This window comes from Pinus tabuliformis, chromosome 6 (assembly GCF_031772625.1).
Source record: "Pinus tabuliformis cultivar Carrire ecotype Pingquan chromosome 6, CPIR1, whole genome shotgun sequence".
Taxonomy (NCBI): Eukaryota; Viridiplantae; Streptophyta; class Pinopsida; order Pinales; family Pinaceae; genus Pinus; species Pinus tabuliformis.
This window is the reverse complement of record NC_142292.1, coordinates 576402251-576428220: the sequence shown is the minus strand read 5'-3', so window position 1 is coordinate 576428220 and position 25970 is coordinate 576402251. Positions and strand designations below refer to the sequence as shown.

Here is a 25970-nt window from a genome sequence, read left to right as displayed (position 1 = left end):
GTGGATTGAAGAAGTCTACGTTGGCAAGGAAACTCCCTGCCAATTATAACATGTGTTCATTATTTTTCAATTATATGCCTTAACGAAAAGTTGCACATAAATGTCTCTATCTTACACGTTTAGGTCAGTACGTGTTGAATTGTTCGATACATGAACTGGGCAAAGTTTGTTAAAGTTATCCTGCATATCAAAAGTTATAAATATGAAAACCCCATCTCCTCTGCTTTATATCGACAACTTTAGAAAAGATAGTCACTGGTCTAGAATGGCTTTGTTGAATATAAACGGCTGCCTCCTTTTTACGATATTATTGATCGTGTTTGGTATTTTACATAATAATCCAGAAGCAGAAGCTGCTGCAGCAACGTTTCTCACAAAAAATTCAATTGAACCTCCGTTTGGGAACTGGTACCAATAATTCTCCAACACTAATGCCATCTGTTTAGGTTTATTGAGACATGGTCTTTGAGAATGCGTTGCACTTTCTATCAATCTGTATAATAAGTCAACGTTTGTTTTTTCAGGCTTAAGCGAAAGGTGGATGCATATGGAATCCAAATTTATGAATGTCAAAAGATATCAAATGTAACAGGGCTCGAATATATTTCGATTGGGGCAATGGCGACGCTCTACCCTCCTGATGTTACTAGTGTTAATGGGAATAATTCAGTGGGTTATGATTATTTCCTGTCTGACCCTCTCGCTCAAGGTGGGAAGCCCACCTTTGCGTTCAGCATGGAGGCAGGAGAACCCATCTCGGCCATCCCTGAATCAACTGTAACAGGTAAGGCAATACTTTGTTTCGGTTACATGAAACATAGGTCTAAATATTTGTTTTCAATCCTTAAACTTGCATAATGATATTTACCGTTTATTGTCATATTATTTGAAACCCTAGAAAAGATTTTAAAAATTTAATTGGTTTGCTTTGACACAGGCACTACACTTTCTATGAAAAAAATTAATAATGAAGATGTGGCTGAGCTGCTACTCAAAGCCGTTTCGCACAGTGGGCATGGCACTGCGAGCAGGGTATCTTATATACAACGAAGGAATTCCAAGGGCGGAGTTCCTCCATCTTCTCAATGCAATGTGGTTGGAAAGCAGGTTAAAATTCCATACGCTGCACAATATCGATTCTGGCAGCAGGTTCGATCCCTCCCAATGGGAATTCCTGCAGAAATAAGTGTTTCAAAGAATTTTAGTCCTCTTCTCAGCTTATACTCTGAAGGAATCCAGTATTACAGATTTAATGGGTCTTCTTGGGATAATTTCAATGTATCAACATATTTATACAATTCTCCGGGCCAAGGGGTTGTGGGTCGGCACTATTTTTCTACAAAACCTGATCAAAATGGAGGACAACCCACATGGGAACTTTTCATGCCTTTCAGTCGAGTGACCGTTAAGGTTGTGAGTGCAGTTACAGTGGATTCTGACAGTATTGATTGGACTGAAATGGAGGCTACCAGTCACGGTGGAAACAAGTAAGTGGTTGAACCCTATTGTTTTCACATTTTGATATCGTCCTTTTCTTTATTCTATTGCTGTCATGACACCATAGTATTTTTTGTTCTACTTCTGCGATAATGACTCAATTTCACTTTTGTTCTGTCGTGCAGAAATGGATTACTTCAAAACGTGAAATACATGCAAAGAGTTTCTACTGTAGGAGGACTTCCTCCGCGAAGAACATCGGGATCTGCCGTGGTAGGAGAGGAATGCACGTCTCCTTTTTCAACAATCTATTGGTTTTACAGTCTTCGGAACCAATAAGCCAATGCCAAAATCCAAAATTCCAATGAATGTTATCAGTCATGATTATCAGACTGTGTGAACAGAATTTTCGGTGCGGCTAAAATACTTCATGCTTCATGTTTAACGCGGAATGGCAATTTTAATTTATTTGGCCGTTTACTCGGTCATGTTGTATCCCTTGCTAGTGGGTAGTTTGCGTGCATCGTGACAAATATTGAGAGCGGAAAATTGTCATCGAATGGGACTTCCGAATCTGTTGATACAGTTGGGTTTGTTTTCCAATTATTTATTTAATTTTGATATAAAGACGGATTTTTGTTTATGGTGGAAAAATTTATGGTAATTCAGCTGTTAAAATCATATTTGAATGGTCAAATTAATAATATTGAGAGTTATCACTAATTTTTATTCTCAAATGTAAGTTGATTCATTAACATTATTAAAAAAATCACGCTGATTATAATATTCTTCTGGTAATTAAAAGAAAACGTTAAAAGAATTAAATTTTATATATATGAAAATAGTAGGCCAATATTTCTTTTTTTTCAAATAAAATATATTTAAGTGTAATCCTGATCATTTTTTATTATACCTACGATAGACCTTACTAAGTCTTGTTTCCGGAACAATGTCGGTTTTATCCATTCTGTATTTTCAATACTCCGGTAATTAAAAGAAAACGTGAAGAATTAGGTTTTATCCATGAAATTAGTAGCCCAATACTTTTTTTTAAGTAAAGTATATTTCAACTGTAGTCCCAATCATTTATTATTATAGAGATACAATGGGCCTCACTAAGTCTTAATGAAATTAGTAGCCCAATACTTTTTTTTAAGTAAAGTATATTTCAACTGTAGTCCAATCATTTATTATTATAGAGATACAATGGGCCTCACTAAGTCTTATTAGTCCCTGCCATCTGGCATTCGGCAAGGACTATTGTAATCGATCGGGTCCGAGTTAGCATTAGTTTCAAGTTTTATTGTTGTGTTATACTGTGCTTATTACAAAGTTTTCAAACGCTCTCAAACGCGCTGTGCCGGATAACCAAAGTTTTATTTCGAACTTAACTTTTGCCATCTTATTTGGCCTCTTCCCGAGGCGGAAGAGGCCCGACCATAGCTTAAATTGGTTTTACGCCTGCTGCATTCTCGCTAACCGTCAACGGGTTTGTTTTAATGTTAACATTAATTCGATAGGTACAAATGCTGAAACTGCAGGTTTGGCATATTCGCACTGTTCAGGTTTGGCATATTCTCCGGCGGCAAGTGTTCAGCATGCAGGCTGCATGCACTGCAGCTGTTGCATTAAAGCAACTTACAGCTGCCTCCACTGAAGCGGATTACCTCGTTTACAATGGCGTTCGATAGAGTCCGAATGGGGCTCATTGTGCCTTCTAGTATTCCGCTGCTCACCATTTTCTTCTGCCGAAACCGCCATGCTGCTTTATTCATGTGCAGAGCTTGCTGTCTCTTTGATAGCATTGATAATACTATACTGATCTGCTACCTGCGCTGCGCCTACTGTGGAGATCACTACATCCACCAACTTAATTGCCTCCAGTAGGCTTGGGTAATCGTCCAGAGATCCCTGTAGCAAATTGAATTTTCTAATGTGAAACTGATCATAGGATTAAATTTTGGTCATCATAACATGATTACTTGATAGAATAGCAGTGGGTTTGGAAACAATTAAGAGATTAATGAGATTACCTGGACTAGAGATATTCCTGAGGACTCGAGGAGATGGGCTTTCTTAGGATTAGAAGCCGTGGATTCTCTGACCAGAACAAATGTGGGATGGCCACTAGCAATACTGGCTTTCGCAATATACCGACCAATGGAACCTGTTGCACCAATTATCAGAATCCTGCAGTGAGAAACAATGAACAAGGTGAGATAAATAGTTTTTTAAACCTGTATATTTATATTTACCCATTATTTTTCTGCAGCTTTAATTTGCAGCGAACTTAATTTGCAGCCTTAGTGCCAACCTCTTTGATAGCATTGATAATACTATACTGATCTGCTACCTGCGCTGCACCTACTGTGGAGATCACTACATCCACCAACTTAATTGCCTCCAGTAGGCTTGGGTAATCGTCCAGAGATCCCTGTAGCAAATTGAATTTTCTAATGTGAAACTGATCATAGGATTAAATTTTGGTCATCATAACATGATTACTTGATAGAATAGCAGTGGGTTTGGAAACAATTAAGAGATTAATGAGATTACCTGGACTAGAGATATTCCTGAGGCCTTGAAGGACTCGAGGAGCTGGGCTTTCTCAGGATTAGAAGCCGTGGATTCTCTGACCAGAACAATTGTGGGATGGCCACTAGCAATACTGGCTTTCGCAATATAGCGACCAATGGAACCTGTTGCACCAATTATCAGAATCCTGCTGCTCGCCATATCGTTTTCCGATCAAAGGATTTTACTTTTGTGAGAATGCCAAGGTTGTGTGCTATTAATAGGCAGAGTGGTCTGTAACAATTTTGTTTTGAAAAGAAATTTTAGGAAATTTAGATTACAGCAATTAATTCTCCAATTCAGAGTCAGATAAATTACTCCGGCAAGCTCTCAATCCAGTGGCAAGAAATGAAACTCGGATGTGTTTTGCAACCTTCTGTCTGACTAGCTGTTGTTTTCCATGCAATCCTTCATGGTAAAGGCGTCATGTCGCCTAAGTTTCCACACCACTGAGTAATTGTAGCAACGCGAATGCAAAAAGTGGAAAAAAGAAGAAGAAAATGTAATCACAGCGCTAATCTAATTACCCTTAGATTTCAGCTAATTGAAACATAATTTAAGTTTTTTATAACAGGACAAACAATGTCATTTATCTGATATAATTGCAGGGGGAGGTTGATGTTCTGAGAGAATCAATGAAGGGATTTCAGCTGAGCTTGCCTTTTTGAGGACGGAATGCGAACAACCAGTCGTTTGCAATAGCGAAAATTCTCTTAACCCACTGCCTGCTGGGGAGGCGAGTTCCGATTCCGGTGATTGCATCACTCAACGGCAGCAGCAGCGGCAGAACCTTCAGTTTCCCATGACAGGTCTCTCTGTACAAGTATCTTCCTGTTATGTTCTAGTTCCTGGGTTGTTCGATTATCGTGATGTCTCCTGTATTGACATATTAGCATACATATTACCATGATACGATGTTAAGTGGCATGGTTTACGCCCTCCATGTTATGTTATGGAGGAGGTGAGGCATGTGGCGTTCATGGGAGGGCCCACATGGTCCATGACGTCTTTTTATCATAATATAATTTTCAACATTATCATCAAAATATGTTTATCTCATTTCGTATCTCTATTTGTTTCTCTTTATATTTCAGTCGCATGCCATGAACACAAACTTTCAACGTTATCATAAAAATGTTTACTCATTTAGTATCTCTATTCGTTTCTCTTTATATTTCAGTCACATGCCATGAAGATAACCTTTCACTGTTCAGCATTATCATAAAATTGTTTATGCTGGAAATAAATTCCAGCAGATGTCTATGCCTGGGGATGATGCAGATAAGTTGCATAAGATTTTCATAACTTCTCAGGCAAGTAACCCTTTTGTTCATTATTAATCTGATTTCTACATAAACTTATCTCTGCTTGAGCATTATTTTGTTCTAATGCGGTCGCTTGGGATATAGGTTGAGGTTTTACCTTCAATGGCCCACGTATCTAGCATTGGTGCTGCATTCACTGGAACCTATTCTGCAGCAGGATTGGGTGACTTATGGATTGGGGTATCTCGTGCAGATGGTTCCAAGTGTGAAAGATGTTGGAATTATTTGCAGGTTGTTGGTTCCTTCGTAGACCATCCTACACTTTGTGAACGATGTTACAAAGTGATAACTTTTGAAGCAACTCCCAATATTGCTGTGGCTGTCTAATTTTACCTCATTATCCACAGAAAATTTATTACAAATCTTGCCTGAAGTCCAGATCTTCTCTCACTAGTTATTGTGCTTTTATTTAAATATTCACCCAGATAACAAGCATTGTTCATATTTGTTGAACTAAATGAGTTAGAATGGTAGCATTAAGGTGTTAAAGCAATGCTTATATACTTAGATGTCAATTGCTAGTCAGTCTAGCAGTTTTGGTGGCGAGAGATTCGATTAATGTTGTATTTGCATATTCCCACGATTAATAGTTACAGATAGGTACTTGTGCATATTGAACTAGAATTCGTTGGAGTTGCTAAAGCAAAGGAAAATCATGTGTCTAACCTCTACATCAGTCTGAAGAACACGATCAAGTCCCATTGAGTTTCAATATGGCATGGTGCTTGCGGAGTACACGAATTCAAAGGCAATTTTACAAGTATTGCTGCTCAGTAAGAAGAGCTTCATGTTTTGTCGATGGTTCAGTTTTCAAGGAAGCAACAGGATTCGAACAGCGCCCTCTGAGAGAATCGGTTCCCGGAGACAAGCCCTTCTCTGGCGTGACCTTTTATCTTGCAAACCATGATCTGTTCTTTTTCTTAGCTATCATTACTGTAACATTTGTCTTGGATAGAAATTCCAAGAAAGCACTATGAAAATCTGTTGCTTACCACTGAATAAGATTAAGCTTCAAATCTGGGTTCTGGATCAGTAGGACAGACAGCTAGCGGCAATCCCATAATCTAAGTATGGGGGATTTACGCAGTGCATTATATTAGATATCATTTTTGGGATTCAACTGCGTTAAGTAAGTGAGATAGAACTACGTGCAGGGACTAGCTGCTTCACAGCCTTACTTGTTTCTGGAACAATGCCAGTTTTATCCGGCCACAATCGATCATCGTTCAAGTCACATCGTTCAAGCCTCAGAATGAGATTTGTCCCGCGGGCAGAACATTACCTTCATCTGCTAAATTTGGCATTTAGGCTGATATCATATTAATAATTCATTTAATATTATAGCTATTACAATAAGTGGCATTTTTATATTGATTAAAATGGTTTTAACTAGTGGCATAGTTTTAAGATTGGATTCAGAAGTGGAAAGAAGTTGAGAGTTAAATGTGTCATGCTAGTAAATTTGACATTTGCGATGATATTATGTTAATACTTTATTTATTCATTTAATATTATAGTTATTACATTAAGCGGCATTTTTATATTGATTAAAATGGTTCTAATTAGTGGTATAGTTTTAAGATTGGATTGAAAAATGGAAAGAAGTTGAGAGTTAAAAATTGCATAAGATTAAAAATGAGGATTTATTTTCATTAATAAATTTGGTACAATTATTCTTTCAAAATGAACTAAAATAGGAGAAATAAAAGTATGAATAAGTAGTTATCAAAAGGTTGATTTAAAAAATTTAGATCAAACTCACTTCAATACCCAATGAATGATTATTTATCAAAAGGTTTATTTAAAAAATTTAGATCAAACTCACTCCAATACCCTAAATCTGATTAAGAAACCACTATGCAAAATCCAATTCAATTAGGATGTTTCCATCAACACAATTAGGCTCTTACCATCAACCTTACCTCTTTCTTAGTTAGAAATTTTGATGCCATGAATAGTTAAAATGAGAACACCCATTAAAATGGCCACAACTAGTTTTTCCAAGTATGTTGATAGAAACATAACACAATTAGAACATTAACATCTACCTAGCCCCTTTCTTAACTAGAAATTTTGGCGCCATAGAAAGTGGAAATGAGAACATCCATTTCCTTTGCATATTCTCAAGCTTTTTCAATGCATTTTTACATATATCTTGAAACATAAACGAGTAATACACTAACTACTTTCTTGTAAGAAAAAGTAGGGATCTATAGTGAAATATAATGGATAGCTCTATGGTTCTTATGTATAGACTGTGGTTGCATTTATCTATGCATAAATTGAGCCTACTAATAATTTCAGAGTAAAAGTGTGAATGATAGAGATGTGATCAAAAACAAAACAAGTACAATAATAACAGTCTAACACAACACCCTTCCTTTACTTGAATGTGAAACACTTACATTATTAACAATCTCAAATAATGTAATTTTGATAACTGAATAAGTATTACAATGTGTTATGTTGCATTTGTTTATAAGGGTCTATAACATATCACATCACTCTTCATCTATGATATTTTCTTATATGCTATCGACTTACAGAGTAAGTGTATTACAATGTGTTATGTTGCATGTGTTTATAAGGGTCTATAACATATCATATCACTCTTCATCTATGCTCTTTTTTCATATGCTATGACTTACTGCTTAAGTGTATTACAATGTGTTATGTTGCATGCGTTTATAAGGGTCTATAACATATCACATCACTCTTGATCTATACTTTTTTTTTCATATGCTATGAACTTATGGCGTTTCCTTTACAACATTTGATGCAATTGCTAATAATAAATAATATTTATATAATAAGATTAGATAATCAAAATTGGTTTTCAATATGATGTAAATATATATATATATATATATATATATATATATATATATATATATATATATATATATATATATATATAATATTTAAAAAAACTTTATTAAATAAGTTAGTTAATAGGTTTGAATTTTTATGGATAGGGTTTGACTTTATCCTATCCAATATCACGGGATAACTAATATAATGGGTTTACATATCTTAAATTAACAATGATAAACTCGTCAATAACCAAATCGAAATTATATTAATTAATTTGTTAGTGAGTTAAGATTAAACGAGTATTACCTAGTTCAAATATGCAAACCAAATCAATTTCTGAACTTCATTATGATGGGTATTATTACTATGTTCTCTTTATCCTTGCTACAAAGTAGTGTATATAACATTCAATTCATCAACGACTATCAATTGGTTAGTCTTTGACTTCAAATATTTTTCATTTAAATGTGATATATATATATGGAAAATGAAATAATTTATTTTTTATAATGTTTAAATTAATTTTATAAAATATGTTGTTAGACATTTATATTTTTAGATGTTGGAAATGGGAAAATAACATTCTATTCATTATTGACCATAAAATAGATAGTCTTTGATTCTACATATTTTTAGATAATGTAATTTTGTACGCTTAAATAACCTAAGTTCATTTTTTCTTCATCACTTCAAACACCATAGAAAAGATCCTGGGTTACCAAATAGGAAACAATTAGTTGAAGTCATACTAAATGCAAGAATCAAAGTTATATGAATTACTCTATTACCAAGTGAAGATTAAATTAACATTCACATTTAAACTTTAATTGAAGTTATACTAAATGCAAGCTAAATCAATTTTCAAACTTCAATATTCTATTATATTTTCTTAATAAGTGGGCCTAATGGTTAAAAGCATTTGTTTCCTACAATTATTATAATAAACTATAAATGATATTACTATGATGCAATTATTAAATCTAAACAATATAAAGTTTGATATTGATATTGATTATGATATATTATTTATTATAAATGAAATAATTGAGTATGTTAACCTATTAATATGTTAAAATATAATTTATAACATAAAGGGTGTAAGATTGCTAAAAAATTCATTAGTGGTTGGGCTATGTAAGTTAAATCTTAAGAAAAGTTGGAAGAAAATTCCAACTCTTAAAAGTAAAGAAAAACAATATCATTTTCCCAAGGGATTAGAATTCCTACCTTAAAATTCTTTATTAATTCACTCATGGAGTAGAAAAAATTCAAACTATTTGGGGTTCACTTGCTTGAAAAACCGAAAGATAAGGATATCAAAGAAGTTTATACAAATCAATATTTCCAAGTTTAATAACAGTAAAGGTTGGTTGAAAGGAATTAATTGTAATATAGGATTTAAGTAAGGTTTTCCCTTATCCTCAGGGGACAACTTGATTGTTGATGGGTGTGATATGAATTTTCTGTGAAGTATGTGGTTTGAGGTTAAAATCCACCCTGATATACCATGTAGTCCATGTGTCGGGTGTGTATGGGTTCACCTAGAGATTATAGTGCTAGCAGTTCTAGTCAGCCTTATGTGACATGTAAATGAGCCTGACCAAATTATTGACTCCTTTAGATAAAAGGAGAGAAAGGTTGTCCCTTATCTCCTACATTCTGTGGCACATATACCAACAAGGTAAATGGTTTTTTAGAAGAAGCAAGTTGTGCTAGTCCAACTTTTAATTGTATAACTACATATAATGGAGCATGTAAGACATACACGTGAAAAGCTAGCTAACAAGATGGTGAATGATGAAAATAAATTTAGCAATCGCCCTTGAGATTACTCGTGGAATGATAGAATTGGAGAGCCTCTCAATATACATTGTAATGTAGGACCATGTTGGGCATGGAATCCCCCTAATGCATGTTTTGGGGCTTAAAGCCAAAGTTTTGACCAAATCCTTTTTTAAAAGCTCTGCGAATTGCGAGCATGGAGCGCAAAATCATAATAGAGTCACAAGGTTGTCTACCCTATTTTTTGTAATGTAATGTCGGCCAGATAGACCTACCCATGGTCCACGGACCATGGGATTGTATAAATAGAGTGAGGCTCTAAGTGTATAAGATAACTAATGGAGAATACAAGAAGAGCATGAGAAGTCAAAGTGATTGAGTAAACGTGTAAAGTGTGTCTTTGGGTCGTAGAATAGGCAAAGGCTCTACAGCTGAGGGCGCAAAGGCCTAGTAGTCTGCAGCTGAGTGCGCAGACCCCTGCAACTGAGTGTGCAGGGCAGGTTGAGTCTGTAATCATTGGAAGAATCAATAAAGAGAATTTTACCATATTTCTGTGCATCTTTTCCTGTTTTAATATATGATATGGTATAATTTGCAAGTATACTGTTTATTTTCCGCACAAACTTATATGAATGTTTTTCATAACTAATTATAACTTAAGACATCCAAGTACACGAAGGTAGTTAATTGGTATAGGAAGATAAGTAAGATCTCAGGCAATAGTGCAGAGTGCGGCTCTCGCAGTGCGGAGCTCCACAACCCCTGGTTAGGGCTGTGTGAAGGCAGTTTATGAGGGCATGACGAACAGAGAAGTGCATGAAGTGACTTGTGCACAGGGACAAACAGTGGGACTAGTAGAACCTCTCAGACATCTCAAGGGTGCAGAAACCCGGTTCTAGCACCCTCCCATACTACTTCAAGTGAGACCTCAGTCCACGCCCCACAGACTGTTGCCGAAAGGGCTAGTAGTACAAGGATTTATTTGGTTAATTAAACTTTGAACCTAGATCAGGCCCCAACAAGCCAATAGAGCATATTACCCATGGCAAGCAATCATGGAGTAATTACATGGGGTAATGATGTGACCAGAAGATTAGAGGTGGTGGAGATCTATGCCACCTCCTAGTTGGAAATGGTAAGTAAGTGGTTCCCATGAATTTGAGGGAAGGAAAAGGGACATAGTAGGAACATGGTAGTGGGTAAAGACAATGACGTATCCATATATGCACTATAATATTGACATGAGAACATATGTTAAAAGTGTTTTGATGGTAGAAGAAGAGGTGAAAATAAAAGGAAATGGAATTTACTACAAGGAAGTGATAATGTCACCTGATTAATTTGACTTTTGGCTATATGTATATTTATTTTTGAAGGAATTTTGGAACTAGGAACTATTCATTTTTTGTTTCTATTTCATTTTCAATCTATCTTGGTTTTCCTTGGTTGATTATTTTTTAAGCTTTAATAGGTTTGGGCATTGGCTAGAACTAAGTTTGGTACCTCATTTCTACAAACGGGAAGATTATCTATGATCCGGATTTAAGCAGGAACGCAATAGATTACAGAGATAACCATAAATACAGAGATACGATAACCATAAAAACATAGATGCAGTGGAAATAATACTTCATTTCATTACTGTAAAATACTAAAATATGCTTACAAATAGAAATAACCCAGCTAGGGCGATGGTAGCTTATCTCTGAGAAGAGATGTGTCGGCTACATGCCACTGAACTGTTTCAAACTGTGTTTACAATGAGGCTCGAAGGCCTATTTATTATTGAGAAACAATGGAAAACCCTTCACATTCCAAAACCTAACCCTAGAAGATGAAACGCCAAATTGTGGGCCCCGTTTTGGGGTGAGTTGGACAGCCAACTTCCCGGGGTCGCGAATTGGTCGTATTATCTCCGTTTGACGCGCATGATAGCCCGTTGGAAAGATCTCTCCGAGGACTACGACAAAAAGCGATTTTTATCAAAAAAATCGCTGGTGGTGGATTTCCCAAAAAACGTCGTTTAGGGCCTCAAAACGGCTCCGGAAGTTTAGGACCCGAAAAACTGCTAAAAATAGTAAACTGTGCTATAATTAAGGAAACTGAAAAACTGAAAGAGACAGTTGTGGGGGTCCAAATGGGATAGGTGGGTGGCCACCAACATCCACTTGGATCATTCCTCCCCCCTTAGGAAGCAATGGTCCCCATTGCGTTGAGTTCCTCCCTGAGATGAGGAAGCTTCTGCTGAGCTGGGTCTCTAGTGAGCTGTTCCGCAATCTCTGATGTGTCCAGAAATGGTGGGAAGCATGGTCGGCGATGGTCCACATTGAACAATCGGTGCAAGCGAAGGAATGGAGGAATGGTGTGCTTCAAAGCATTGTTGCCCACAGCCTTGTTACTGGTGTAAGGACCATGTCGAAGCGGTCTGAGTTTCTGATGGGTTCTGGTAAGGCGTTCTCTCTGCAGATGTAACCAAACTTTTTCGCCCACCTGAAACTTGTGTGGTACCCCTCCGGGTAAGGAGAAGTTGTTCATGTGTTCTGTCACGACTGTATCCCTCTGTTGCTGCTGCTATGTGGAGGAACCCTTCGCAGGGGTCATGGATGTAGCAACGATCTTCCCCTTACTTTGGGAGCGAACCAGATAGAAAATAAATTTCCTAGTCTGTGAGATGAGCTTGCTGCCTTTCTTAGAAGTGATCAGAGAGGTGGCGGTAGGTGGGGCTACCTCCGGTATCTTGTATAATGAATTATCCAAAGAAATGATGACAGCGCGAGGCCTTGACTCATACACAGCATGTCGCCTCCACAAGTATGGTTGGCCTAATAGTACATCACAAACATCCAGAGGTGTAACATCACACAATACCTTGTCTGTGAAGGGTTTGATGCTGTAGGGAAGGTGGTACTGCTGGCGAACTTTGAGATCTCGTCCTTCATGAAGCCAACCGATGTTGTACGGCTGCGGGTGTGGTGTAGTTGGTAGGCCCAACCGCTTCACGACCTCTGCTGAAATGAGGTTCTTTTGGTTGCCACTGTCGACAATGAATTGTAGCGGCAAAATCTTCACCCACATCTGTGAGTGGAAAAGACGTTCCCCCTCCTCTGGATCTTCGGGCTCATTTTTCTGGATCTTGGCAGTAGCAACAGTGGTGCTGGGATCCGCATCAATGATCTGCTTCCCTTTGTCATTCCCCTTGTCGGGTTCTGACTCAGAGTCAGAACTTGCATCTGATTCGGAAGCCTTCAACTTAGCCACCAGCGACTGCTTGGTCCGACACTCACTTGTGTTATGAGTGGGACTCTTGTGGAACTCACACCACTTTCCTGTGTCCTTCTTCAGCTTCGTGGTGTTGTTCTTTTCTTGCAGCTTCGACGGGTTGTCTTGGGTCACCCCGCCTTGGCTTTGTCCTTTGGGCTTTGGATTTGCAGATCCAAAGTCTCGCTTCTTCTGTTTGAACTTTTGCTCAATTTTGACAGCGTATCGGTATGCTGTGCCGAGTGAGGAGATGTTCAAGAACTCCATCTCTTCCTGGATGTATCTGTGTAGGCAGCCGCGGTATTTGAGTACCAGATGCAGCTCAGAATCTTTGATACCCAATTGTGTGCGAAGGGTATGAAAAATGTTTGTGAACTCTGGCACATCTTGGTCTCGTCCCTGTCGCAGTGTGGTCCATTTGATGTATTTGTCCTCATAGCTTTTGACAGGGTAGTACTGCTCCTTGATGGCATCCCGGAAGTCATTCCAAGTGGGTGGGGCTGAAAACAGTGAGCCTGTATTTTCATCCTTCTGTTCGCAGTAGGTTTCCCACCAGTCCTTGACGTGGGAGGCTGCTTTGAGAAGAGCGAAAACAATCTTTTCCCGACTTGAAAATTCATGAACAGAAAAGTACCCATCAAGCAGATTTAACCATTTATCTACGGCATCTGCGTCTATTTGACCCTCGAAGATGGGGATTTGAAAATTAACTTGTACCTTAAACGGTGTGGCATTTCCAGAGTAGCTGTTGGAAGCCGATGCATCACCTCTAGGTAGCCGCTGAAGGATCTGCGCAAAGCTATCCATCATCGCGTTCCTTTGCAACTCGAGGGCTTCTTCGAGCAAGATTCTGATAGGATCTCCTGCCCCCTCGTCTTTCTTCTCATCCGCCATGGGAGGTCGTCGAGATTTGCGGGGCTGGTCTTGCAAAGGTTCGACCAATTCAAGCCCTAACTCCTTATATCCTGACCTCGTTGGGGACATGTAAAGAAAAACAGAGAAAAAACAGACTGCTCTAATACCACTGATCCGGATTTAAGCAGGAACGCAATAGATTACAGAGATAACCATAAATACAGAGATGCGATAACCATAAAAACATAGATGCAGCGGAAATAATACTTCATTTCATTACTGTAAAATACTGAAATATGCTTACAAATAGAAATAACCCAGCTATGGCGATGGTAGCTTATCTCTGAGAAGAGATGTGTCGGCTACATGCCTCTGAACTATTTCAAACTGTGTTTACAATGAGGCTCGAAGGCCTATTTATTATTGAGAAACAATGGAAAACCCTTCACATTCCAAAACCTAACCCTAGAAGATGAAACGCCAAATTGTGGGCCCCGTTTTGGGGAGAGTTGGACAACCAACTTCCCGGGGTCGCGAATTGGTCGTATTATCTCCGTTTGACGCGCATGATAGCCCGTTGGAAAGATCTCTCCGAGGACTACGACGGAAGAGACGATTTTAATCAAAAAAATCGCTGGAGGTGGATTTCGCAAAAAACGTCGTTTAGGGCCTCAAAACGGCTCCGGAAGTTTAGGATCCGAAAAACTGCTAAAAATAGTAAACTATGCTATAATTAAGGAAACTGAAAAACTGAAAGAGACAGTTGTGGGGGTCCAAATGGGATAGGTGGGTGGCCACCAACATCCACCTAGATCAATCTAGTAGGGTCAATGGAAGATTCAATAGTGGTTCTCGGTGGCACTAATTTTGTTTCGAGATATTTGGTGGCAACAAAATCTCCATCAATCTCCAAGTCTTATGTTTGTTCTTTCTATATATACCATAAAAAGTGGGTCTATGTGTTATAGTTGTTTCCTTGAATTTATGCTGTTTAGTTTATATTTTAAAAGCGGTTCTTGTTATATATGGGCCTTTTTCTTTTAGTGAATATACCTTCCCTTTAAAATCTTGGCTTAAATTTTTCCCTTGGTTACTATATTTTTCTATCTGCATGGTGATTAGATTGGATAAAACTATGATTGAGTTTAGGTATTATTGGGGGGGTTGGGTGTGTGTGGTATTTTTGGCCTTCATTTCCTTGGATCCATGTGGTCTTGATTTTTTATTTTTTATTTTTACTTCTTAGATTTCCTAAGCGAACTTGACTCTTCCTTATCTCATGCATAGTCACCTAGCAAACATTGTAATCCTTACATCATACTAGGTTTCTGGCCTAGCGATTTTCATTTTTATCCCCTACTAATATGGTTTTCCCAACTTGATTCATGGGTTGTAGGGAGAAGAGTGCATCATCCTCCCTTTGTCTCTTAGGATAAACTCTCTATAAAATGCTCAACAATTGTCTATGTGCATTCTACCCCACCTGAAATTAGGTAAGAGATACATGATGCTAAAGGAAGACCAAGATAAAAATAAGATTCATCATAGATGCTAAGGTGGAGGAGGAAATTGGAGGTTGGTTCCTTGACACAAGAAACATTATGTACTATAGAACTATAAATATGTGGAAACTAGATATTTACTAGAAACTAAATACCATCAAGGGTAAAGTTTTACTTAAACATTTACAGATCCTACAATGCATTAATGAGATGCAAAATAATAAATGGAAATTGAATGATAGTAACTCCATCTTGGATAAGAAGCTTGCATACTTCAGTTTTAAACCTTTGAATAGGAGGATTGATGTCAACATATCCCACTTTTATTACATGGTGTCCCAAATAAAAAATTTGATCACTTTCTCTAGATTGTTCTTTTATATCCTTTTGGAGGATCCCTTCAATCCCTGTTTAATCATGAATATGGATTGATGTTCAAATTTATATGGTGTTATTAGTGCTTTCCCAATTCTTGTATGCAAGCACAATCGACAATGCAAAACTACAAAAAATCCCCAAATTCATCAACGCTTAACACTAGGGCTTAACCATATTAAAACATGAATCCCAGCTTAACCCAAAATGAAATAAGGCCTAACAAACCTCGATCGATCAGTGCTTCCCTATTATAACAAAAGTGATCAAACCTAATACCGAACACACTAGGTAATTCTGTTATTTTGTAGTGCATGTAACAAAGGTCATGACTAAGAGTAATTTGAAAATGGTGATGGGTAACATCAAGTGTCATATAACTCAAAAAAATATGTGTATTTCACTTTAACGACAAACAAAACCTAATTTGATGATTTTCCCATAAAAACTGTTTATAACATTTAATGCATCCCATTTTTTATCACAGGAAAGTGATAGATTTCAACAAACAAGATGTGAGGTCTTAATCAATATCGAGATATTGGCTATTGGTTGAAACTCGATACAAAGGATTAGGTCATACACAACAAGACTGAGGTGCAACCATGAATGGATGGGACAATGACACTAGGTATCAGAATATCTGACCTAATAATATTAAATACAGATGACGATAAGGATTTCGTTAAGCACTTTGATAATTAACAACTTTTTGTTGGATTTTATACATTATCAAATCATAATGACATCAAATTGGAAACAAAGGAACACATAATCCGAGTTTCAACAATTTGATAGGTGACAACATTTGATGGATAATTCTTATTTCCATCAACTAATGACACTCCAAAAAGATGATGTTTGTGGGAGAAATGCATTATATGAGTTTGTATCCTATATGGGATTATCCAAATATGGATTCCCTTTTTTTATATCGATTGTATCCTTAATTTGAAACATGTGAACCCCAAATTAGAATGTTTCATGGAAACATGACTAGTTCATAGATTAGCTAAATACTCATTATATTTTTAAATAGACTTAGCATGAACTCTGATAGATGAATAAGGCCAAAGGTCAGGTTATGAAGTTGGAACTCTAACTTCAAAGTTGTGCATCACTTGTTTGCACAATTAATGCTTCCCAAACCTAGTTCAAACAATTAACATCACCACATATTAACTCAAAACCACAAAAATCTATGAACAGATCATGCAGAATATTCACACTATCTTCATTAGTAAAATTTGTACAAATTTTGCATGATTAGACAAATAATTTGCTCTTCCCCATCTCTTAGACCTCTCTTGGGTATTTTGTTTACTTTCTTATCTTTTGTGGTCTATTCTCTATCTCTAAGTATGTCTTTACATAATCATCTATACAATTTCAAAGAGAACTAATTTTCTTCCCAATGGATTGAATCAAACCCTCCATTTTTGGGGAAATCACACTTAAACCCAAATAATCAGGTAACCTCTTTAATAATATTTATAAATAGAAATATTATATGGAAAGAAAATGCTATCTTAGTAAAACCTCCATAACAAATATATATTCTTTTATAAGGACATGAGAAATATAATTTTCCTAACGTATCCTAATTTTTATTGAGGGAAAAAATTCTCTTTGGTAAATTCTAAGATCCCCTTAGGTCTGGTCAACAATGTTGATTTTGAGAAACTACACTCCTACATCAAACTCCCAAGGTATAAAAAATTGCATGACCTCTTGATTGTGTATGTCCATTAAGGTCCTTATGGATCCCAAACTCGATTTTGTGGTTTTCCACTTGCGTGTATGCTCTATTTTTTTAATGTTGTTACTTGGAAGCTTCCAGGATCCCAAACTTTATGTTATTGTTGTTGTGCATTTATTTTTATGCTTTGCAACTTTACTATGTTAAGTTTTCTTGGATCCCATATTTTACTTTATTTGCTATCCATTTTCCTCGTCTTCATATTTATTTTTAGTCATCTACACTCAACCAAGGATTGTCTTCATCTTCCCATTATATCTCCACTTGGGAATACTTCTCATAAATTCCCATAATTTATGAATTTCACAATCCAAATGTGTCTTTGGTCGCTGCAAGTAGTTACCCTGCATATGGTTGCTACAATTTTATTGCTTCATTTCTTCATGTACAAGAGTTTGAAAATCCATATTCCATTCTACATCAGACAGTTTTAAAAAAATGTTGAAGGAATTTATCCGCCTCCTCTATGTTTATTCTATGAAATATTGACTTCCATGTTCCAATTTCTTTCTTTTATTTGCATCTATAGACTAAATAATTTCATTACAACAAATATTTTTCCTATTCGACTTCTGAAAACCATCATCAATAAAAGATGAAAACTAACATATCGCTCTTGTTTCCATTTCTTTATGTTACATATGCATAAAATGATGAAGACATATATTTTGCTACTTCTTCCTATGCATGAGTCTTCCATCGAGTCTTCATGTGCATTAGTATTCCATTTAACCTATAATTCTTTTCATGTAACCTCTTACTCTAAATTAAATACAATTTTATTCCTATGAGATATTTCATCTTCCTTCGTACCTACACACGAATATTTTTCAAAAGATTCATTTCATTAGATTCTGTAAGAATACTTTCTCTTATATTCCTACCACCTTCAATCTTTTTGAAGCACTCATTATTATTTGGATTTACCAACCACTCTTCTAACTTAGTTTCTTCTCTTAATCAAAATTTTCCAACATTAACTTTGAATTTTTTTCCTCTCATTTCATTAATCTCTTTAATATTCAATCTTTCATTTTTCCTCAAGAAAATTCTCTTTTCTACACCGCGATGTTGTCCTTGAAGTCTAATTTCATATTTCAGATATAGTTTAGGCTCTATCACCCTAATTAAAACTTCATTCTCATCATCTTCATTTGGACCTATAATCATATAATTAATTTGAAAACTGGAAGACTCTTCTATCTCCTTAGATGTTTTTGAACATCTCTTTCTTGTTAAATACTACTAAACATTATTCAACATTGGTTGTAATCACTTGTTCTAACTCAAATTCTCTTAGTATTTCTTCCAGCAATTCCAATTCTTCCTAAAATTTTGAAGGCATTGCATCTCAATATTGTCTTACATCCTTCATATGGTTGTTTTCACGAGCCACTCCTTCATCTTCATTTTTTTTTGTAACATATTTTAATAGTTTTTCTTCATCTTCTTTTATAACATAACTTTGATTATGTTCTTCATCTACACCTTTTTCAAGCATACTTCCATATTATTCAACCTTTAGGGAAATCTAGTGAATGTCCATATTTATTACCTTCATAACCTACAATCATAATAAAATAATTACTTTCAAAAACATAACACCCTATGGCCTCTTTGGACGTTTTTAAAATCATCTTCATATGCTAATACTAATTTCTAAATAGTCCATGAGTCTCTCATTAAGTATCTTTTGAGCATGTTATCACTCAGAAATTTCTCTAGAAGTTATTAGAAGAAAGAAATTGACCGAGGTAACCACAAACCAACTTTGGAGCATAGGCTCTAGCCAACCTAGGCTCAGAGAGGGATCTCTCTATATGATTTAGCTTTGTTTGCTGGGATTTTAGGCTTGTTATGAATGTTCTGGGGTTTTTTTATTTATATTCAAGTTTGGGTGCTGGGATCCTTGAAATAGATGGATAGAATGATGTATTTAGGCCATTGTGCTATGGAGTCAACAGAAGGGTAATAGAACTGGATCAACTCACTAAAGGGAATGTTCAAAGGGAAAGCTAGCAAAGTAAAGTGCAGGTCTTTGGGACAGTGGGGTGGAATGGTTTTAATCACAGTGAGAGAGTAATTAAGGGTTATCATACTGGGATATAAATGAGGAATAAAGGGTAATCAAAAGCAAAGGGAAATTAAGAATCCTTTGATCTGGATCAGCAAGAAACAACCTAAACTAAGGAGCAATTAAGAATTCCTTAACTTAGATATCAGTTGAAAACATTCATATGCATAGCTATTAAAACAGAGTCTAATTAAACAAATTCTGAGATATTGTTTCAATTATAGAATTTAGATTCAGAACTACATTAAAGATTGTGGAAAAACTTTAAGAAGGATAATGATAACATATGAAAATACTTGTCTGCACTTCGCTCAACACATGAATCCTGTGAAATATCTTGTCTTTATTCATCAATCCAGCTTGCTGGCTCAGTCAATGATACCATATCTTTACAATATTTTGATCAAAATTCTATAGATATGTCTAAGAATCCACCCTACATACTTCGAATGGTGAAGTATTTATACAGAAATTATTACAAAATATCTCAAACTAATTTGAGATTTAATCTAGGAAATAAAAATATCTTCTTCCAAGAAGATAGGGACAGCTATTGAACTGCTTTCATGCTGTTCCATTTATTTTGGTATTGTTGGCCTTTATGGTTTGATTTTAGCCCTTTGTGCTTTTATGTGGGTTGTATAATAGTTCTTATTTTTTTTATTAATTATATTCGTTACAAATAAAAATAAGAGTGGTAAAAAAATTTAAATATTATGAAAAATTAATGAAATTTAATTAATAATATTAAACTATAAAAAAGTTTTAAATTTAATTAAATTAAACATAATTAATAACAGATTAATTATAATCTGTTTCAATTAATAACTAATCAATTATACATTGCTGATAGCAAGTATACATCAGTTATAATAATGTGTAATGTAAACCAGAATTGTATTTTTAGAAATCAAAATTATAAGGATCAAGATTCAAGATTTTGGATATTCCAAAATTTTTGTATAATTAAATCCCTTTATGCCATAGAAAAATAAATGTTTCAAAAACTCTCACCATTAATAATTTTTTTTTCTTTAATTTCTTAGCTGATTCAAGCATAAATTCTCCATTAATTTCTTAGCTGATTAAAGCCTCGTTAAACAACGCCATAAATGCATTCAATCATCCAAGAACTTTACGTGCTGGAAACTGTAATGGAAATAAATGTGGATAAGGTAGGGCATACAATTGGTGTTGGTGTGAGTGAGCGATCAATTGGGAAATCTTATTCCAGTAATAGATTTACTGATTTTTTTGAGGAGATTTGTAATTTATTCATTTTTTAATATGAAGTTAACATGTAATATTTTGAATATTAAAAACAAAAATTAATTTTATATATATATATATATATTGTTTCTATTTATAACGAATTTTGTTATAACTATTTTTGGAAATGTTTTTTATATATATTTATATGTGTGTTGATTGAGATATGTATTAACATTTTTATGTGTAGAATGTTAATCATAAACAAAAGGTTTCAATTAACTTTTGTGATTCATAATAATGAGATGAACGTTCTTTTTCACATTAATCACATGATTTTTGTTGTAAAGCTTTCAAACTATCTATTGTGGTTTATCATGAAGCAGCGATGGAGGATTTAATCTAACAAAAAAATAAAGTGTTGAGATGCTCCACATAATTCCAAGTCAAAAATAGAAATAAAATTTAAAAATAATATAAAATAAATAATAATAATAATAATTTTTTTTGTTTGTCAAGTTGTGGGTGATCCTCTAGGCTTGACCTATGGCTTGAGTAACTGTGACCCAAGGGTATATAAGCCATTAAAGTCACTCGTGGATGCACCTGCCATGGGCCACACCAACCCTTAACTCACTGGATTTTTTAGCATGTCTCCTACCCCTAGCACAGGGCTCAACCACCCCCGTGAGGTTTTATCTTGGGTCGCATTGGACCTATCCTTAACTAGTAACAGTCAGACTTAATAATTATTAATAAAATCATTTTGACTCCATCAAATAAGCCAATCCAAAATTAAAATAGATATAATTTGGTATGTAGAATTACCCATTTAATAAAATAAAGTAATTCAAAATCTCCATTTTTATAAAATACGGAAAAAATGTGGTGATGGATTTAACAGGCCACTTCAACTACTAGGTCTACGTTTAACGAAATGTTTCTTGTGTTTACACCATTACCCTATTTCTTTTCTTGTGTTTACACCATTACCCTATTTCTTGTGTTTACACCATTACCCTATTTCCAATAATTATTAACGTTACTTCAAAATTATACATATTATAAAATAAATATTATAAAAAATAAAATTTTAAATTTTAAAAAGCAAAGAAAAAGTCAAAATGTCTTTTCACAATACCAATTCACTATCTCGTTGACAAACTGAAATACCGTATAAGAGTTGCCCATGAAACCTTCATGTTTTACAACGTCGGAGAATAAAAACTTGTTATAGGCATTTATGAGAATCGTACCGGATGCTTAAGCCCGGGGAGTCTAGGACAATTTCATCCTCCACAATGCCCGAGTTCAAAAACGACACGGTCTTTTGTATACGACTTTGCCAAGTTGTGTACGTTGACCACCTCAACACATCCGTCATCTGCGCATTCTGATATCTCACTTAAATGTCACGGACCTACCTACTTATCTATATTTATTGTAAAATAGAATTTGTTGACGAATTATGTGGATTGAAGAAGTCTACGTTGGCAAGGAAACTCCCTGCCAATTATAACATGTGTTCATTATTTTTCAATTATATGCCTTAACGTTGCCAGCAGCCTGATTATTGCGTAATGCCGAACAAAAGTTGCACATAAATGTCTCTATCTTACACGTTTAGGTCAGTACGTGTTGAATTGTTCGATACATGAACTGCTCAAAGTTTGTTAAAGTTATCTTGCATATCAAAAGTTATAAATATGAAAACCCCATCTCCTCTGCTTTATATCGACAACTTTAGAAAAGATAGTCACTGGTCTAGAATGGCTTTGTTGAATATAAACGGCTGCCTCCTTTTTACGATATTATTGATCGTGTTTGGTATTTTACATAATAATCCAGAAGCAGAAGCTGCTGCAGCAACGTTTCTCACAAAAAATTCAATTGAACCTCCGTTTGGGAACTGGTACCAATAATTCTCCAACACTAATGCCATCTGTTTAGGTTTATTGAGACATGGTCTTTGAGAATGCGTTGCACTTTCTATCAATCTGTATAATAAGTCAACGTTTGTTTTTTCAGGCTTAAGCGAAAGGTGGATGCATACGGAGTCCAAATTTATGAATGTCAAAAGATATCAGATGTAACAGGGCTCGAATATATTTCGATTGGGGCAATGGCGACGCTCTACCCTCCTGATGTTACTAGTGTTAATGGGAATAATTCAGTGGGTTATCATTATTTCCTGTCTGACCCTCTCGCTCAAGGTGGGAAGCCCACCTTTGCGTTCAGCATGGAGGCAGGAGAACCCATCTCGGCCATCCCTGAATCAACTGTAACAGGTAAGCCAATACTTTGTTTCGGTTACATGAAACATAGGTCTCAATATTTGTTTTCAATCCTTAAACTTGCATAATGATATTTACCGTTTATTGTCATATTATTTGAAACCCTAGAAAAGATTTAAAAAATTTAATTGGTTTGCTTTGACACAGGCACTACACTTTCTATGAAAAAAATTAATAATGAAGATGTGGCTGATCTGCTACTCAAAGCCGTTTCGCACAGTGGGCATGGCACTGCGAGCAGGGTATCTTATATACAACGAAGGAATTCCAAGGGCGGAGTTCCTCCATCTTCTCAATGCAATGTGGTTGGAAAGCAGGTTAAAATTCCATACGCTGCACAATATCGATTCTGGCAGCAGGTTCGATCCCTCCCAATGGGAATTCCTGCAGAAATAAGTGTTTCAAAGAATTTTAGTCCTCTTCTCAGCTTATACTCTGAAGGAATCCAGTATTACAGATTTAATGGGTCTTCTTGGGAGAATTTCAATGTATCAACATATTTATACAATTCTCCGGGCCAAGGGGTTGTGGGTCGGCACTATTTTTCTACAAAACCTGATCAAAATGGAGGACAACCCACATGGGAACTTTTCATGCCTTTCAGTCGATTCTGACAGTATTGATTGGACTGAAATGGAGGCTACCAGTCACGGTGGAAACAAGTAAGTGGTTGAACCCTATTGTTTTCACATTTTGATATCGTCCTTTTCTTTATTCTATTGCTGTCATGACACCATAGTATTTTTTGTTCTACTTCTGCGATAATGACTCAATTTCACTTTTGTTCTGTCGTGCAGAAATGGATTACTTCAAAACGTGGAATACATGCAAAGAGTTTCTACTGTAGGAGGACTTCCTCCACAAAGAACGTCGGGATCTGCCGTGGTAGGAGAGGAATGCACGTCTCCTTTTTCAACAATCTATTGGTTTTACAGTCTTCGGAACCAATAAGCCAATGCCAAAATCCAAAATTCCAATGAATGTTATCAGTCATGATTATCAGACTGTCTGAACAGAATTTTCGGTGCGGCTAAAATACTTCATGCTTCATGTTTAACGCGGAATGGCAATTTTAATTTATTTGGCCGTTTACTCGGTCATGTTGTATCCCTTGCTAGTGACTAGTTTGCGTGCATCGTGACAAATATTGAGAATGGAAAATTGTAATCGAATGGGACTTCCGAATCTGTTGATACAGTAGGGTATGTTTTCCAATTATTTATTTAATTTTGATATAAAGATGGATTTTTGTTTATGGTGGAAAAATTTATGGTAATTCAGCTGTTAAAATCATATTTGAATTGTCAAATTAATAATATTGAGAGTTATCACTAATTTTTATTGTCAAATGTTAGTTGATTCATTAACATTATTAAAAAATATCATGCTGATTATAATATTCTGGTAATTAAAAGAAAACATTAAAAGAATTAAATTTTATATATATGAAAATAGTAGGCCAATATTTCTTTTTTTCAAATAAAATATATTTAAGTGTAATCCTGATCATTTTTTATTATAACTACGATAGACCTCACTAAGTCTTATTTCCGGAACAATGTCGGTTTTATCCATTCTGTATTTTTAATACTCCGGTAATTAAAAGAAAACGTTAGAAGAATTAGGTTTTATCCATGAAATTAGTAGCCGTTAGAAGAATTAGGTTTTATCCATGAAATTAGTAGCCCAATATTTTTTTTTAAGTAAAGTATATTTCAACTGTAGTCCCAAGCATTTATTATTATAGAGATACAATGGGCCTCACTAAGTCTTATTTCTGGAACAATGCCGGTTTTATCCGGGCATAGTCGATCGTCGTTCAAGTCACAACGTTCAAGTCTCAGAATGAGATTTGTCGCGTGGGCAGAACATTACCTTCATCTGCTAAATTTGGCATTTAGGCTGATATCATATTAATAATTCATCTAATATTATAGTTATTACAATAAAAAAATGGTTTTAACTAGTGGCATAGTTTTAAGATTGGATTCAGAAGTGGAAAGAAGTTGAGAGTTAGATTTGTCATGCTGGTAAATTTGACATTTGGGATGATATTATGTTAATAATTTATTTATTCATTTAATATTATAGTTATAGTTATTACACTAGGTGGCATTTTTATACCGATTAAAATGGTTCTAATTAGTGGTATAGTTTTAAGATTGGATTGAAAAATGGAAAGAAGTTGAGTGTTAGAAATTGCATAAAATAAAAAACGAGGATTTATTTTCATTAATAAATTTGGTACAATTATTCTTTCAAAATGAACTAAAATAGGAGAAAGGAAAATATGAATGAGTAGTTATCAAAAGGTTGATTTAAAAAATTTAGATCAAACTCACTCCAATACCCTAAATCTGATTAAGAAACCACCATGCAAAATCCATTTCAATTAGGATGTTTCCATCAACACAATTAGGCTCTTACCATCAACCTTACCTCTTTCTTAGTTAGGAATTTTGATGCCATGAATAATTAAAATGGGAATACCCATTAAAATGGCCACACCTAGTTTTTCCAAGTATGTTGATAGAAACATAACATAATTAGAACATTAACATCTACCTAGCCCCTTTGTTAACTAGAAATTTTGGCACCATAGAAAGTGGAAATGAGAACATCCATTTCATTTGCATATTCTAAAGCTTTGTCAATGCATTTTTACATATATCATGGACCATAAACGAGTAATACACTAACTACTTTCTTGTA

At 35.3% G+C, this 25970-nt stretch overlaps 3 protein-coding genes across 3 annotated transcripts; 2 read left to right on the top strand and 1 right to left on the bottom strand.

Moving 5' to 3' along the window:
* Positions 1–265: 265 nt before the first annotated feature.
* On the top strand, positions 266–3128 carry LOC149259830 (uncharacterized). Its single transcript, XM_089455350.1, has 5 exons — positions 266–408; positions 525–784; positions 938–1487; positions 1623–1710; positions 2979–3128. The coding sequence occupies exons 1-5, from the start codon at positions 266–268 to the stop codon at positions 3126–3128; spliced, it is 1191 nt and encodes a 396-aa protein (XP_089311476.1).
* Positions 3129–3204: 76 nt separating this feature from the next.
* Positions 3205–4173, bottom strand: LOC149259829 (phenylcoumaran benzylic ether reductase IRL1-like). The gene is made up of 4 exons (XM_089455346.1): positions 3994–4173; positions 3780–3871; positions 3471–3627; positions 3205–3348 (listed from the first exon to the last, which is right to left on the bottom strand). The coding sequence occupies exons 1-4, from the start codon at positions 4171–4173 to the stop codon at positions 3205–3207; spliced, it is 573 nt and encodes a 190-aa protein (XP_089311472.1).
* An 18560-nt stretch (positions 4174–22733) lies between these two features.
* LOC149259828 (uncharacterized) lies at positions 22734–23872 on the top strand. Its single transcript, XM_089455339.1, has 3 exons — positions 22734–22876; positions 22993–23252; positions 23406–23872. Exons 1-3 carry the CDS (start codon positions 22734–22736, stop codon positions 23870–23872), a joined length of 870 nt encoding a protein of 289 aa, XP_089311465.1.
* Positions 23873–25970: the final 2098 nt, after the last annotated feature.